At 41.9% G+C, this 16,331-nt stretch overlaps 1 protein-coding gene across 1 annotated transcript in view; it reads right to left on the reverse strand.

Moving 5' to 3' along the window:
• Nucleotides 1–316: 316 nt before the first annotated feature.
• TRMT11 (tRNA methyltransferase 11 homolog) overlaps nucleotides 317–16,331 on the reverse strand; it is a 206,884-nt gene continuing 190,869 nt past the window's right edge. The window contains exon 13 of the mRNA XM_053710715.1: nucleotides 317–1,769. Within this exon, the coding sequence (XP_053566690.1) occupies nucleotides 1,575–1,769 (195 nt within the window). The 3' untranslated portion in view covers nucleotides 317–1,574. The remainder of the gene's footprint in view (nucleotides 1,770–16,331) is intronic.

Below are 16,331 nucleotides of genomic sequence, written 5' to 3' on the forward strand. Positions count from 1 at the left end.
TTTCCATGCACCTTTGTTTTAAACATTTTTAAATAGCTGCTCTTTCTTATAGAGTTTATAATGTCCTTTCAACTGGTAGAACAACAATTTCCAATAAAGCTTCTTACATTTTTGTTGTTACAACCAGTTGTAAAGAGTGTGATATTCCTCAATAAGCCAAATTTGTTTTTAACTTTTTATCAGCTATCAAATATCAATGAATTTTTGAAATCATTGACTCGCTCTGCAGATATTTACATTCTAGTGCCATAAAGCCAGTGTTCTTTTTAAATCTTAAATGATAACCAATGTCTTGAATACAAATAAAGAAACCCAATAAATGCAAACAAAGCTTTAATTTCAAAGACATAATTACACTGTCGACCTAAGGCAAGTCATACCTATTTGTTATGACTCCACCAGAACAAAAAAAACAAAACACTTTTAGTTCTGAGTAATAAAAAAATAACACATAGTCAGTGGTCTTAAGAAAGAGCAGAGTTTAAGGAATGTAAAAACAAATCAAAAAGCACAGATGAGCTTCAGATGTGGACAGGCTCAATATGCCCTCATAGCCTCCCAAAGTCCTTCAAACCTATAACTAACCACAAAGGGGTCTTTACATGCAACAGTGTTTTAAGGAGACAAAAGCAAGATTGTGTGTGTGTTTAATGTGTATCAATTACAAACAATAACAAATAAAAGCAACCTCTTTAATGAGGAACACTTCATCACCCTTACAATGCTAAGAACACATTCCAGAGGTCTGCAGAGTGAAAAGCAAAGAGTCCTATTTCCTTCTACAAGAGACTCTGCAGCTAGTGTGCTTGATCTTTGTAGACACCTAAGTGTATGGACTCCCTTTAAAATTATTATAAATACAGCACACAAATGTATGCACATTAAAAAATGTAAACCATAAAAAGTCAACATATTCTGAATGTTTACTGCTTAACCCTGTCTTAGGCAAAATGGGGTATAAACAGGACATTGGTCATAATCTGTTGACACCAATTATAGACATTAAACAAAACAAATAAAAAGAGCTTGTTTACATAGCCCTAGGGATAAAATGATTTCTAAGCACCTAATGAACATCATACTTTTACAATGTTACCAACTTTTGTGTGTCATCACGATAAAAAAACTTAATATATGGTTGCCTGTAATTGTGATACCGTTTACATACAAAATACAACAATGACAAGTTTTCACATCCAGCAAAGTCCAACTTCATGTAATGAAGATTTGGCCAGGGACTACACTAACACAATTGTATGTGCTATTGTATATATATATATATGTATATATATATATATATATATATTACTGGTTTTACCTTTCTGCTACATAACGCAATAATAATAACAAAACTAGGCAATGAGCTTCGAATGAAAACACGGTATCAAGGCCACCATAATACTATTATTGCTTCAGTGCAAACATTATATTGTCACGATGAAATGGTCAATGAGCTGTAGGTTGCAAAGTTGTTGTCATATATAGCCATTCTGGAATATAAAGGGAAAAAAATCCACAATTTCCAGTTGCATTGAATTATTAAAAACATCAGTTTATAATGTCATGGTCCCATATTAATCAGATTTGTGCGGGTCAGACGTCCTGTTTCTTGTGGAAACATAATTTTCTGAGTTGGATTCTTTATTCCTAGCTTTTTCTTCCCTGGCAATTCTTTTGGTTAAACCACTGAAATACTTTTCACGAAAGGAGTTATGACCTTTATACGATGAATACTGGCCATCTTTAAGTTGAGCATGATGGTCGTTTTCCTGTTGGAAAAGCATAGAAAAGAAACCTCTTTTTAAAAATTAATTATATTTACTGCATTAAATAGACAGATTCCTATACGTTAAAACAAATATCAACTAACTGTATTAAATCTAAAAAGGGACTTTCTAAGCACGACATGAAGACATTGAAACAATTTAGAAATATTATATTAAAGCATATTTAAGCCTTTAACTTGCTTGCATCTGTGCTTTCATGTGTTACCTATCTGTATTGCTAAATAACTTTATTATCTTTCTAAAAAAGATAACACTGGCCCTGGTTAACTACTGAAGAGAGAAATAAACAACATGATTACTTATTTATACATGGTATAAATAAGAGCAAAACATGTTAAAAGTCTACAAAGCTTATGTTGCACAGTTCTTAAAAAAAGAACAGACGTCCATTGTTTAGGATAATAAGAGATCTATGAAATTCTTAGAAATATAGTAAAAACAAAAAAAAAATGGAGTACAAAACATGCTGAATAATGCTCTCTTTAGTGGATTAAAACTGAAATTGTAGTCTTCAATAGCCGTTTTTTATTCAACAGTATCAAATAAACAACTGTGAAATCAGAGTGTGAGGGAGTATTCACTTCTGTGAACCAATTCCAAAGTTTGTCTAAAGATGTGAATCTTGACATAATACAGAACCGTTTTTGTGTGTGTGTGTGTTAAATACAAAATTAAAAGGGACAGTCTACTCCAAAATTTTTAATGTTTAAAAAGATATAAAATCCCTTTATTAACCATTTCCTGGTTTATGACAGGCAACATTGTTATATTAATATACTTTTTTTACCCCTGTGTTTTCCTTGTATCTAAGCCTCTGCAGACTGCCCCCTTATTTCCGTTATTTTGACAGACTTACATTTTAGCCAATCATTGCCCTCTCATAAGTAAGTCAATGGGAGTGAGCACAATGTTATCTATATGGCACACATGAACTAATGCCCTCTAGCTGTGAACACCTATTAAATAAATTCAGATAATAGGCAGCCTTCAAGGGCTTAGAAATTAGCAAATAAGCCTACCTAGGTTTAGCTTTCAACTAAGAATACCAAGAGAACAAAGTAAATTGGAGGATAAAAGTAAAAACATATACCCAAGCTCTAGAGGACACTGAATGAAAACGGGAGGGTAAAAAGAGAGGCGGACCCTATTCTGAGGGCAACACAACCTGTAAAACTTTTCTCCCAAAAGCTGCTTCAGCCTAAGCAAAAACATCAAATTTGTAAAATTTTGAAAAGGTATGTAAGGAGGACCAGGTAGCCGTCCCAAAAAATCTGCTCCATAGAGGCCTCATTCTTGAAGGCCCAAGACGAAAACACAACTCTAGTTGAATGAGCCGTAAACCTCTGAGGAGGCTTATGTCCCGCTGATTCATATGTCAAGCGAATAATGCTCCTCAATCAAAAATATAGGGAAGTGGAAGAAGGCTTCTGCCCTTTACGCTTCCCAAAACAGACAACAAACAAGGACGAAGTCTGTCTAAATTCATTCATAGCCTGAAGATAGAATTTCAAGGCCAGAACCACATCCAAATTATGAAGTAATCATTCCTTTGAATAAGAAGGATTGGGACACAAGGATGGAACCACAATCTCCTGATTGATGTTGCGATCAGACATGACCTTAGGGAGAAAACCGAACCCAGTACGAAGAACAGCCTCATCAGCATGAAAAACCAGGTAAGGAGACTCACACTGCAAGGCCGCCATCTCAGAGATGCTGTGTACCGAAACAATAGCCAGTAGAAAAGGGACCTTCTACGACAGTAATTTAATGTCAACTGAATGCATAAGCTTAAACGGAGCCCTCAGCAAAACTTTAAGAACTAGATTTAAGCTCCAAGGGGGAGCAGTAGGTTTAAACACAGGCCTGATTCTAGGCAGAGCCTGAACAAAAGACTGTACATCAGAAAGCTCAGCGAGCCTCTTGTGCAATAACAGATAGAGCTGAAATCTGTCCCTTTAAGGAACTAGCGGCAAGTCCCTTCTTCAAACCATCTTGGAGAAAGGAAAGAATACTGGACACTTTGATCTTATGCCAGGGGAATCCACGCTCTTCACACCAGAATAAGTAGGTCTTCCACACCTTATGATAGATGCGACGGGTGACCGGCTTTCTAGCTTGAATGAGAGTATCAATCACTCTCTCAGTAAAACCTCTCTTGGCTAGGACTAATCGTTCAAACTCAGCCTCAGAGAATCTAAATTCTGATGAACAAAAGGACCCTGTTCCAGCAGATCCCTGCGACAAGGTAACCTCCATGGAGGAGATGAAGACATCCCCATCAGGTCCGCGAACCACATCCTTTGCGGCCACGATGGAGCAATTAGAATAGCCGAAGCTTGCTCCTGCTTGTATTTGGGCCACTACACGAGGGAGAAGAGCAAAGGTGGAAAAATGTAAACTAGGCTGAACCCTTTCAATGCACTGCTAATGCATCTATCAGCTCTGCCTGAGGATCCCTGGACCGCGACCCGTATCTGGGTAGCTTAGTATTGAGTCAGGACCCCATGAGATCTATCTCCTGCGTCCCCCATCTGTTGCAAATCTCCGCAAACACCTCGAGATTGAGAGACCATTCCCCCAGATGAAACGATTGTCTGCTGAGAAAATCCGCTTCCCAGTTGTCCACACCAGGAATGTGGATTGCTGACAGCGAGCAGTTGTGGGCCTCCGCCCATTCCAGAATCCAAGATACTAGGGAGCTCCTCGATCCCCCCTGATGGTTGATGTAAGCCACTGAGGTTATGTTGTCTGATTGGAATCTGATAAACTGGGACGAACCCAGAAGAGGCCAAAGCCTTCAGAGCATTGAAAATCGCTCAAAGTTCCAAAATGTTGATTGGGAGGAGAGAGATTCCTTTCGAGTCCACAGGCCCTGTGTCTTTCTGGCACCCCAAACAGCTTCCCATCCTGATAGACTTGCGTCCGTAGTCACAATCTCCCAGGATGGTCTCAAGAAGGATGTCCCTCAGGAAGGTGATCTGAACAGAGCCACCAAGAGAGCGATTATCTCGACTGGTTGTCCAGAGAAATCTGTTAAGACAGATCCGAGTGGTCGCCGTTCCACTGCTTCAGCATGCACAGCTGTAGAGGTCTGAGATGGAATCTGGTGAATGGAATGACATCTATGCTGGACACCATAAGTCCAATTACCTCCATACACCGGGCCAAAGAGGGCGTTGATCAGGGTCTGGAGGGCAAGACAATTTGAAGTAATTTTGCAACGTCTCTGGTCTGTAAGAAATAGCCTCATGGATATGGAATCTATTATCGTACCCAGGAACTCCACCCTGGTACTGGGAACCCGAGAACTCTTTCCTAAGTTTATCTTCCATCCATGAGATCGAAGAAGAAGTAGAGGAGCTCTTGAATGGCCCTCTGCCAACCGACAGGACGGAGCCTGAACCAGAATGTCGTCCAAGTATGGCGATACTGCAATACCGCTGGTTCTGGGGGCTCCGCAAGCAGAGCCCCCAGAACCTTTATAAAGACTCTTGGGGAAGTAGCTAGCCCAAATAGAAGAGCAACAAACTGGAAGTGCTGGTCCAGAAACTTGAATCTTAAGAACTTGAACTGATCCTTGTGTATTGGCACATAAAAGTAAGCCTATTGTAGTCATGAACTGTCCCTCTTTAACTAAAGGCAGAATGGACCTTATCATCTCCATCTTGAACTATGGGACTGAAAGGAACTACTAAGCACTTTAGATCCAGAATCGGGTGAAACGTACCCTCCTCCTTTTGGACCAAAAAAATGTTTGAGTAGCACCCTAGACCTTTCTCGGCTAGAGGTACCGGCACGATTACTGCCAGGGAGGAGAGATACCTCACGCACCTTAGAAAAGCTTCTCGTTTTTCTGGTCTTGAAGATAGGTTTGATAAGAGGAATCTGCCTCTGGGTGGATGAGATTTGAAACCTATCCTGTAACCCTCTGCCATGACCTCCAGAACCCAAGCCTCCACAAAAAGAGATAGTCTGCCCCCAACGCGATCCAGCAACGGATCGGGAGCCACCCCTTCATGACGACTTTGTTTCGGTGGGCTTCTTGTTCTGCTTGGATTTATTCCAAAATTGAGGCGGTTTCCAAGTTCCCTTGGACTGCTCAGGCTTAGTGGAAGGTTGCTGGTGTTGGGATTTATCCTAACGAAAGGGATGAAAATTAGGACCCTGTACTTTAGGTTTATTCTTCTTATCCTGCGGTAGAAAGGCACCTTTTGCCCCCCAGTGACCGTAGATATGATTGAGTCCAGGCCTGGACCGAAAAGAATCTTCCCCTTAAATGGAAGGGAAAGTAATCACCCAGTCACATGGTGTGCCATGCAGGACCGCCCCTGCTCCTGGAATAAGCGCGCCAAACCTAACAGACCGCGCAGATATCCAAAAATGAAAGTGAAACCTGAATGTTCCAACATCTGCCTGAGCCTCATCTCACACGTTGCAGCACAAAACATAATAAAGCAAATTATGCGTCAATCCCCCCGTTCAATAATCCCCTTCCAGAGATATTAACCTTTGATTCCATACATATAAAAGGAGTCACCCTGTGACCCTGTCTTCTTGCGTTATCATATGAGTATAAAATGAAACAATCTTAACGGAATCATGCTGTGGAACAGACACACAGCCTCTCAAGTTTGACAGTCTTTTAGCATCGCACCTGACATGGACTTGAGTGATAGAAGCAGGCAGTGAAACTGGTCAACACTGATTGCTTAGGAGCTGTTAATACGAGTCTGGATGGTTTCGCAGAAAGACTCTCCCTGCATCTCTAGACCCTAACATTCGTCAATGCTCTCACTGAGAGGCTGACAAGACTACTTAAAACTCCAGTCCCATGCCGAAGGGTACTACCCTCCATAAGAGACTACTCCGAATCTTCTGACACTTCTCTGCCATCCTCCTGTGACGAAAGGCAAAGAATGACTGGGGGATGAGGGGAGTGGGGGAGGTATTTAAGCCTTTGGCAGGGTTGTATTTGCCTCCTCCTGGTGGCCAGGTTCTGTATTGACTGAAGCCGGCGTGGATGAAATAAATTATGGGCGGGGTAATGGACTCTCCCTGCCAGAAAGGAAAGGAATTTATCTGGTAAGAATACATTATGTTTTCCTTCCATAAGGCAGATAGAGTCCACAACTTCATTCCTTACTGTTGGGAAAACTATACCTAAGCTCCAGGGGACACCAACGGAATAACGGGAGGGAACAAAAAAGAGGCAAACCCTATTCTGAGGGCACCACAGACTGCAAAATGTTTCTCCCGAAAGCTGCTTCAGCCGAAGCAAACAGATCAAACTTGTAAAATTTAGAAAAATTGAGTAAAAAGGAAATTCTGATCCATTGAGGCTTCATTTTTAAAAGCCCAGGAGGAAGCCACTGCGCTAGTGGAATGAGCAGTTATCCTCTCAGGAGGCTATCGTCCCGCTGTCTCAAAAAGCTAAGCAGATGACACTTCTCAATCAGAAAGATAAGGAAGTCGTAGTAGCCTTCTGCCCCTTGCGCTTTCCCGTATAGATGACAAAGAGGAATATTGTCTGAATTCCTTAGTAGCCTGAAGATAGAACTTCAAGGCAGGAATCACATCTAGATTGTGAAGCAAGCGTTCCTTCACTGAAGGATTAGGACATAAAGAAGGAACAATAATTTCTTTATTAATGTTCCAATCCGACACCACCTTAGGGAGGAACCCTAATTTAGTATGCAAAACCGCCTTAGCGTGGAAAACAAGATAAGGGGGCTTACATTGCAAAGCAGATATCTCAGAAACTCTGTGCGCAGAGGCAATAGCCAACTAAAAAAAGAACATTCCAAGATAACAATTTAATGTCAACAGTATGCATAGGCTCGAACCGAGCATGCTACAAAACACTAAGAACAAGATTGAGGCTCCAAGGCGGAGCCCCAGATCTAAACACAGGTCTGATCCTAGTCAGAGCCATAACAAAGGACTGCACATCCGGAAGCTCAGCCAATCTCTTGTGCAGTAACACCAACAGGGCCGACATCTGTCCCTTCAGGGAACTAGCAGATAGACCTTTCTCCAGTTCATCCTGGAGAAAAGATAAAATTCTGGCAACTTTAACCTTATGCCAGGAAAAGCGACGCTCTTCACACCAGGACACACTTTATGGTAGATACGACAAGCTTGAATCAGAGTGTCAATAACACTCTCAGAAAACCCTCTCTTGGCTAAGACTAAGCCTTCAATCTCCACGCAGTCAGAATCGAGATTTTGATGTACGAAGGGACCCTGTATCAGCAGATCTCTGCGACAAGGTAACCTCCACTGAGGAGATGAGGACATCCCCACCAGATCTGCAAACCACGTCCTTCGCAGCCACGATGGAGCAATCAGAATCACTGATGCTCGCTCCTGCTTGATGCGAACCACCACGAGGGAGAAGCGGTAATGGAGGAAAAATATAGGAGTCTGAACCTCCATGGTACTGATAGGGCAGCTATCAGCTCCACCTGAGGATCCCTCGACCCGTACCTGGGTAGCTTGGTATTGAGGCGGGATGCCATGAGATCTATCTCCAGCATCCCCCACTCGGTGGGGTGGAGAGACCATTCCCCTGGGTGAAAGAGTTGCCTGCTGAGGAAGTCTGCTTCCCAGTTGTCCAGACCTGGAATGTGGATCGCTGACAGCGTACATCTGTGAGTCTACGCCCACTCTAGTATCTGAGATACTTCTCTCATCGCCAAGGGACTTCTCATTCCCCCCGATTGTTGATGTAGGCAATTGAGGTTATATTTTCTGATTGGAATCTGATAAATTGGGACAAACTCAGAATGGTCCAAGCCTTCAAGGCACTGAAGATTGCCCGGAGTTTCAATATATTGATTGGAAGGGAGGACTCCACAGTCCTTGTGCCTTCCTGGCACCCCAAATGGCTCCCCAGCTCCGTAGTGACAATCTCCCAGGACGGTCTCAAGAAGCATATACCTTGGGACAGATGATCTGGACAGAGCCACCAAGAGAGTGAGTCTCTCAACATGTTGTCCAGCACAATCTATTGAAAAAGTTCTGGTCGCCGTTCCATTGTCTCAGCATGCATAGTTGTAAGCGTCTAAGATGGACTCTGGCAATGGGAATGATTTTCATGCAGGACATCCTGAGTCCAATTACCTCCATACACTAAGCCACTGAGGGTCTCAAGGAGGCCTGGAGGGCAAGACATGCAGTAGTTAGCTTGCAACGTCTCTGATCGGTGAGAAATATTCTCATGGATATGGATTCTATTATTGTCCCAAGGAAATTCACTCTGGTACTTGGGATAAGAAAACTCTTTTTCAAGTTTATCTTCCATCCATGTGATCGAAGAAGACTGAGAAGGGATTAAGAGTGTTCTTCCGCTAGACGTCCAGGTAAGGCGCTACTGCAATACCTCGTTTAGAAGAGCCCCCAGAACCTTCGTAAATATCCTTGAAGCAGTAGCTCGGCCAAACGGAAGAGTTATGAACTGGAAGTGCTGGTCCAGAAAAGCAAACTTCAGGAACTGAAAATGCTCCCTGTGTATCGGAACGTGAAGGTATGCATCCTTCAGGTCTATGGTGGTCATAAACTGTCCTTCCTGAACCAGAGGAAGGATTTACTGTATTGTCTCCATCTTGAAAGAGGGAACACTCAGAAACTTGTTTAGGCACTCTAAGTCCAAACCTCTTTCTGCTGTAGGTAAAAGGACAATTAATCCTAGAGAGGAGAGATCCCATACGCAACATAAAAAGGCAGTCCTCTTCTCTGGTCTTGTAGACAGTCTGGAGAGTAGGAATCTGCCCCTGGGTGGATGAGATTTGAATCCTATCCAATATCCCTGAGATACAACCTCCAGGACCCAAGGATCTTGTACATCCTGGAACCAAGAATCTGAAAAAAAGAGACAGTCTGCCTTCTACACGATCTGATCCCGGATCGTGGGCCACCCGTTCATGCTGATTTGTTCTCGCCGGGCTTCTTAGTCTGTTTGGACTTATTCCAGGACTGAGTCAGCTTCCAAGTACTCTTGGGCTGCTCAGACTTGGATGAGGATTGCTGTCATTATGATTTGTCAGAAAGAAAATGAGACGAATGCCATCCCTTATGCCTATTCTTCTTATCCTGCGGTAGAAACACACACTTCCCTCCGGTAACCATAGAAATAATGGAGTCCAGACATGGGCCAAATAAAATTTTCCCCTTGAAAGGAAGAGAAAGGAGTCTGGATTTAGAAGTCCTATCCGCAGACCAAGACTTCAACCAGAGAGCCCGGCAGGCTACGACCGCAAAGCCAGAAGCCTCTGCATTTAGGTGAATAATCTGCATATTCGCGTCACAGATGAAGGAGTTAGCAATTCTCAGAGCCTTAATTCTCTCCTGAATATCCTCAAGGGGAGTTTCCACCTCAATGAGCTGAGACAGAGTGTCGCACCAGTAGGTAGCTGCTCCAGCAACCGCAGCTACAGCTGCCGGCGGTTGAAATAAAAACCCATCTTCCTCAGAAAGGTTTCCATTTTCTTATCCATAGGCCCTCTAAAAGAAGAGCTATCCCCCAGGGGGATAGTAGTACACTTAGCCAGCGAAAAAAGTTCCTATTCTTTCCCATTCATTACTAATAATGTTCGCCATTTTAACTGGCACAGGAAAAGTCAGAGGGACAGGAATGTCTTCATAAACCCTGTCTAATTTAGGGATCTTGGGTTCCTCTGGTAGTTTAGCCTCTGTAACCTCTAGTGCAGGGCTCGACAAACCCAGGAGCCTGGTAGCCACTGGCTCCTAGAATTTTACCCCTGGCTCCTAACTTTTTGGGTTATTCTCCATATATCTATATACAAATCCAACGGTCAGGCTCCTAAAATATGCCTGGCTCCTAAATATTCTTAGTGGCTCCTAAATTTTAAACACATTTGTCAAGCACTGCTCTAGTGTAAACAGAACCTCCTTTGATAAAAAACGCAGATGCCCAATTTTAAATCTAAAGAAGGATTCTTCCGCTGAAGGAGGTTTAAAAACTAAAGTTTCCGACTCAAAAAGTTCACCCTCTGAAGCTTCAGAGGTTAACTCATCCTCAGATAGCTGGGACATAATAGCTAAATCCGACAAATATTCAGATGACTCTAGGTCAGGAGAACTATGTTTAACCTTTCTCTTATGTTTGCTAAAGGGAGGTAAGGCACTCAGGGCTGCAGACACCGACGATTGCAACTGCGTGGTAAAGTCCGTAGGAAAAAAAGCCCCCTCCAGATGGAGGATTAGTTGAGCCACGGGGAACTGCATGTGGAGCGGGTAGAGTAGAAAGGGTAGTAATTTCTCGGGACATAGATTCCTGAGAGGTAGACGGCTCAGAGGGGCTAATAGTGCTATGAGTATTAGCAGGCTTGTCTCCCTTCTTAGACTTTAGAACAGTGCTTAGGTAAATGGAACACAATTCATCAGGCGGTCAAACTACAGCCTACTCACAATATAAACAGGAATTATTCATCAGTACAGAAGGAGCAGAACCTTCTAATGTAGTTTTAGAGTCCTCCATAGCCAAGTATATATCCACAGAAGGACAAACAAAGACAGCTTTTATAAAAAAAACACAAAACAAAAAAAAAAAAACAGCACCTTTATTACCAAAATGGCTGGGGCACTCACCACCTCCTAGACCCAAACAGCTAACAGTCAAAATGCTCTCTTTAGGAGTGATGTCCACAGCAGGATCGTAGGAAAATGAAAAGACTGCACCCGGTCACGTGGTGCGTAGGACAGGACTTCCCCTGCTATGAAAAAGACGCTAAGCTATTATGAGCTGCACAACACTCAAAAACGAAAGTGAAACCTGTTTGTTCCAAGCCAAAAGCACACAGTCGATGAGCCGAAAAACTCTCACATTAAAGCAGTTATAAATACTGTAACCCCTAGCTGTTCAAATAATCTCCCTGAAGGAGATATTAACCCTTCATCCTATTGAGGCATAAAGGAGTCACACTGTGACCCTGTATAGCAAAAGTGTATATAAAAAACAGCCTTACCCTCCAGGATCCATGCTGTGAAACAGGCACAGCCTCTCAAGTGTGACAGTCTTGCCGCAACGCTCTGACATGGACTTGAGTGTGTAACAGCAAGCAGTGAAACTCGTCAACACTAATTGCTCAGAAGCTGTTAGGCTGGATGGGTTCGTAGAAAAACTTTCCCTGCATCTCTAGACTCTAACTTTCATCAATACTCTCACCGAGAGGTTGACATGATTACTTAAAACTCATGTCCTTTCTTGAAGGGAACATACCCATTACAGGTCTATCCAAAATCTTCTAACACTTCTCTGCCACCTCCTATAGTGACGAAAGGCAAAGAATGACTGAGGGATAGGGGAAGTGGGAGGGATATTTAAGCCTTTGGCTGAGGTGTCTTTGCCTCCTCCTGGTGGCCAGGTGTTGTATTTCCCAACAGTAAGGAATGAAGTCGTGGACTCACCCTGCCTTATGGAAGGAAATAATAAAATCAGTGTGTGTAGAGAAAATGTTAGTTTTCATAATCATTGTGCATTACTGTTTTGTTTTTTGTCTGCAGGTGCTGCATACAAATGCAGTGATTAAAAATCTTGTTTTATTTTCAAAAGGCTCAAAGTAATAAGGTAATATGTAAATTAATATGCAGTGAATTTTTAAATGTGTTGGTTTACTGAGCTTTTTATTCATTTTCTAGGTATATGCACTGAAATTCTATGAAAACTGGAAAAAGTAGATATATGTTAAACACTGGGAAATCTAATTATTAAATGAAAGGGGGAAATATGATCATAGCTACAAGTGATCATTGTCTGTAAACCATTAAAAACATGCCAATAGGTTAAAAGAAAGCGCTGACCCCTCCCACTACACCTGTGTGATAAATTACTAGATAGACAATACAGGTACAAATTTACGGCCAGTTTACGAGTTTTGCGTTATGAGCGGCTCGGTACTAACTTGCAAGTTATTTCCACCGCCCACCTTTAATAGCACTGCTATTACAGGTTTGCAAAAACCCGGCATTAGCAGGCAATTTGGTTGTGTTGAGCACCATACCGAACACAAATATCAGCGCTACTTTGAGCTGGTTTTATGTGCTCGTGCACGATTTCCCCATAGACATCAATGGGGAGAGCCGGCTAAAAAAAACATAATTTATGTAAGAACTTACCTGATAAATTCATTTCTTTCATATTGGCAAGAGTCCATGAGCTAGTGACGTATGGGATATACAAACCTACCAGGAGGGGCAAAGTTTCCCAAACCCTAAAATGCCCACAAATACACCCCCCACCACACCCACAACTCAGTTTAACGAATAGCCAAGTAGTGGGGTGATAAAGAAAGGAGTAAAAAGCATCAAGAAAGGAATTTGGAAATAATTGTGCTTTATACAAAAAAATCATAACCACCATAAAAAGGGTGGGCCTCATGGACTCTTGCCAATATGAAAGAAATGAATTTATCAGGTAAGTCCTTACATAAATTATGTTTTCTTTCATGTAATTGGCAAGAGTCCATGAGCTAGTGACGTATGGGATATCAAATACCCAAGAAGTGGAACTCCATGCAGGAGTCACTAGAGAGGGTGGGATGAAATATAAAATACAGCCATTTTCCGCTGAAAAAATAATCCACAACCCAAATTATAAATGTATTCTTTAATGACAAGAAAAACTTAAAACATCAGCAGAAGAATCAAACTGAAACAGCTGCCTGAAGAACTTTTCTACCAAAAACTGCTTCTGAAGAAGCATGTACATCAAAACGATAGAATTTAGTAAATGTGTGCAAAGAAGACCAAGTTGCTGCTTTGCAAATCTGATCAACAGAAGCTTCATTCTTAAAAGCCCACGAAGTGGAGACTGACCTAGTAGAATGAGCTGTAATTCTCTGAGGCGGGATCTTACCCGACTCCAAATAAGCTTGACGAATCAAAAGCTTTAACCAAGAAGCCAAGGAAATAGCAGAAGCTTTCTGTCCTTTCCTAGGACCAGAAAATAAAACGAATAGACTAGAAGTCTTTCTGAAATCTTTAGTAGCTTCAACATAATATTTCAAAGCTCTTACCACATCCAAAGAATGTAAGGATCTTTCCAAAGAACTCTTTGGATTAGGACACAAGGAAGGGACAACAATTTCTCTACTAACGTTGTTAGAATTTACAACCTTAGGTAAAAATTGAAAAGAAGTCCGCAAAACCGCCTTATCCTGATGAAAAATCAGAAAAGGAGATTCACAAGAAAGCGCAGATAGCTCAGAAACTCTTCTAGCAGAAGAGATAGCCAAAAGGAACAACACTTTCCAAGTAGTTTAATGTCCAAAGAATTCATAGGCTCAAATGGAGCCTTCAAAACCAAATTGAGACTCCAAGGAGGAGAAATTGATTTAATGACAGGCTTAATTCGAACCAAAGCCTGTACAAAACAGTGAATATCAGGAAGTTTAGCAATCTTTCTGTGAAATAAAACTGAAAGAGCAGAGATTTGTCCCTTCAAGGAACTTGCAGACAAACCTTTATCCAAACCATCCCGAAGAAACTGTAAAATTCTAGGAATTCTAAAAGAATGCCAAGAAAATTTATGGGAAGAACACCATGAAATGTAAGTCTTCCAAACTCGATAGTAAATCTTTCTGGAAACAGATTTACGAGCTTGTAACATAGTATTAATTACCGAGTCAGAGAAACCCCTATGACTTAGTACTAAGCGTTCAATTTCCATACCTTCAAATTTAATGATTTGAGATCCTGATGGAAAAATGGACATTGAGACAGTAGGTCTGGCCTTAACGGAAGTGGCCAAGGTTGGCAACTAGACATCCGAACAAGATCCGCATACCAAAACCTGAGTGGCCATGCTGGAGCTACCAGCAACACAAACTATTGTTCCTGAATGATTTTGGAAATCACTCTTGGAAGAAGAACTAGAGGCGGGAAGATGTAAACAGGATGACAATTCCATGGAATGGTTAGCGCATCCACTGCTTCCGCCTGAACATCCTTGGACCTGGACAGGTATCTGGGAAGTTTCTTGTTTAGGTGAGAGGCCATTAGATTTATCTCTGGCAGACCTCACATCTGAACAATCTGAGAAAACACATCTGGATGGAGAGACCACTCTCCTGGATGTAAAGTCTGATGATTGAGATAATCTGTTTCCCAATTGTCTACCCCTGGGATATGCACCGCAGAGATTAGACAGGAGCTGGATTCCGCCCATGCAAGTATCCGAGATACTTCTTTCATGGCTTGAGGACTGTGAGTCCCACCCTGATGATTGACATAAGCCACAGTTGTGATATTGTCTGTCTGGAAGCAAATGAACGGTTCTCTCTTCAACAGAGGCCAAAACTGAAGAGCTCTGAAAATTGCACGGAATTCTAAAATATTGATTGGTAATCTTGCCTCTTGAGATTCCCTTGAGCAGTCAGAGATCCCCAAACAGCTCCCCAACCCGAAAGACTCGCATCTGTAGTTATCACAGTCCAGGTTGGTCGAACAAAAGAAGCCCCTTGAACTAAACGTTGGTGATTTAACCACCACGTCAGAGAGTGTCGAACATTGGGATTTAAGGATATTAACTGTGATATCCTTGTATAATCCCTGCACCGTTGATTCAGCATACAAAGTTGAAGAGGTCTCATGTGAAAACGAGCTAAAGGAATCGTGTCAGATGCAGCAGTCATGAGGCCTAAAACTTCCATGCACAAAGCCACTGAAGGGAATGACAGACTGAAGGTGCCGAAAAGCTGCAACCAATTTCAAACGTCTTGTCTGTTAGAGACAGAGTCATGGACACTGAATCTATCTGGAAACCTAAAAAGGTGACCCTTGTCTGAGGAATCAAAAAACTTTTTGGTAAATTGATCCTCCAACCATGTTTTTGAAGAAAAAACACTAGTTGATTCGTGTGAGATTCTGCAGAACGTAAAGACAGAGCTCGTACCAAGATATCGTCCAAATAAGAAAAAAACACAATACCCTGCTCTCTGATTACAGAGAGTAGGGCACCTAGAACCTTTGAAAAGATTATTGGAGCTGTTGCTAGGCCAAATGGAAGAGCAACAAATTGGTAATGCTTGTCTAGAAAAGAGAATCTCAGGAACTGAAAATGTTCTGGATGAATCAGAATATGAAGGTATGCATCCTGCAAGTCTATTGTAGACATATAATGTCCTTGCTGAACAAAAGGCAGAATAGTCCTTATAGTCACCATCTTGAAAGTTGGTACTCTTACATATCGATTCAAGATTTTCAGATCCAGAACTGGTCTGAAAGAATTTTCCTTCTTTGGGACAATTAATAGATTTGAATAAAACCCCAGACCTTGTTCCTGAAAAGGAACTGGCATGATTACCCCTGAAGATTCCAGGTCTGAAACACACTTCAGGAAAGCCTGAGCTTTTACTGGATTTGCTGGGATGCGTGAGAGAAAAAAATCTTCTCACAGGAGGTCTTACTCTGAATCCTATTCGATACCCTTGAGAGACAATGCTCTGAATCCATTGATTTTGGACAGAATTTATCCAAAAATCCTTGAAAAACCTTAGTCTGCCCCCTACCAGCTGAACTGGA

This window comes from Bombina bombina, chromosome 4 (genome assembly GCF_027579735.1).
Source record: "Bombina bombina isolate aBomBom1 chromosome 4, aBomBom1.pri, whole genome shotgun sequence".
Classification (NCBI taxonomy): Eukaryota; Metazoa; Chordata; class Amphibia; order Anura; family Bombinatoridae; genus Bombina; species Bombina bombina.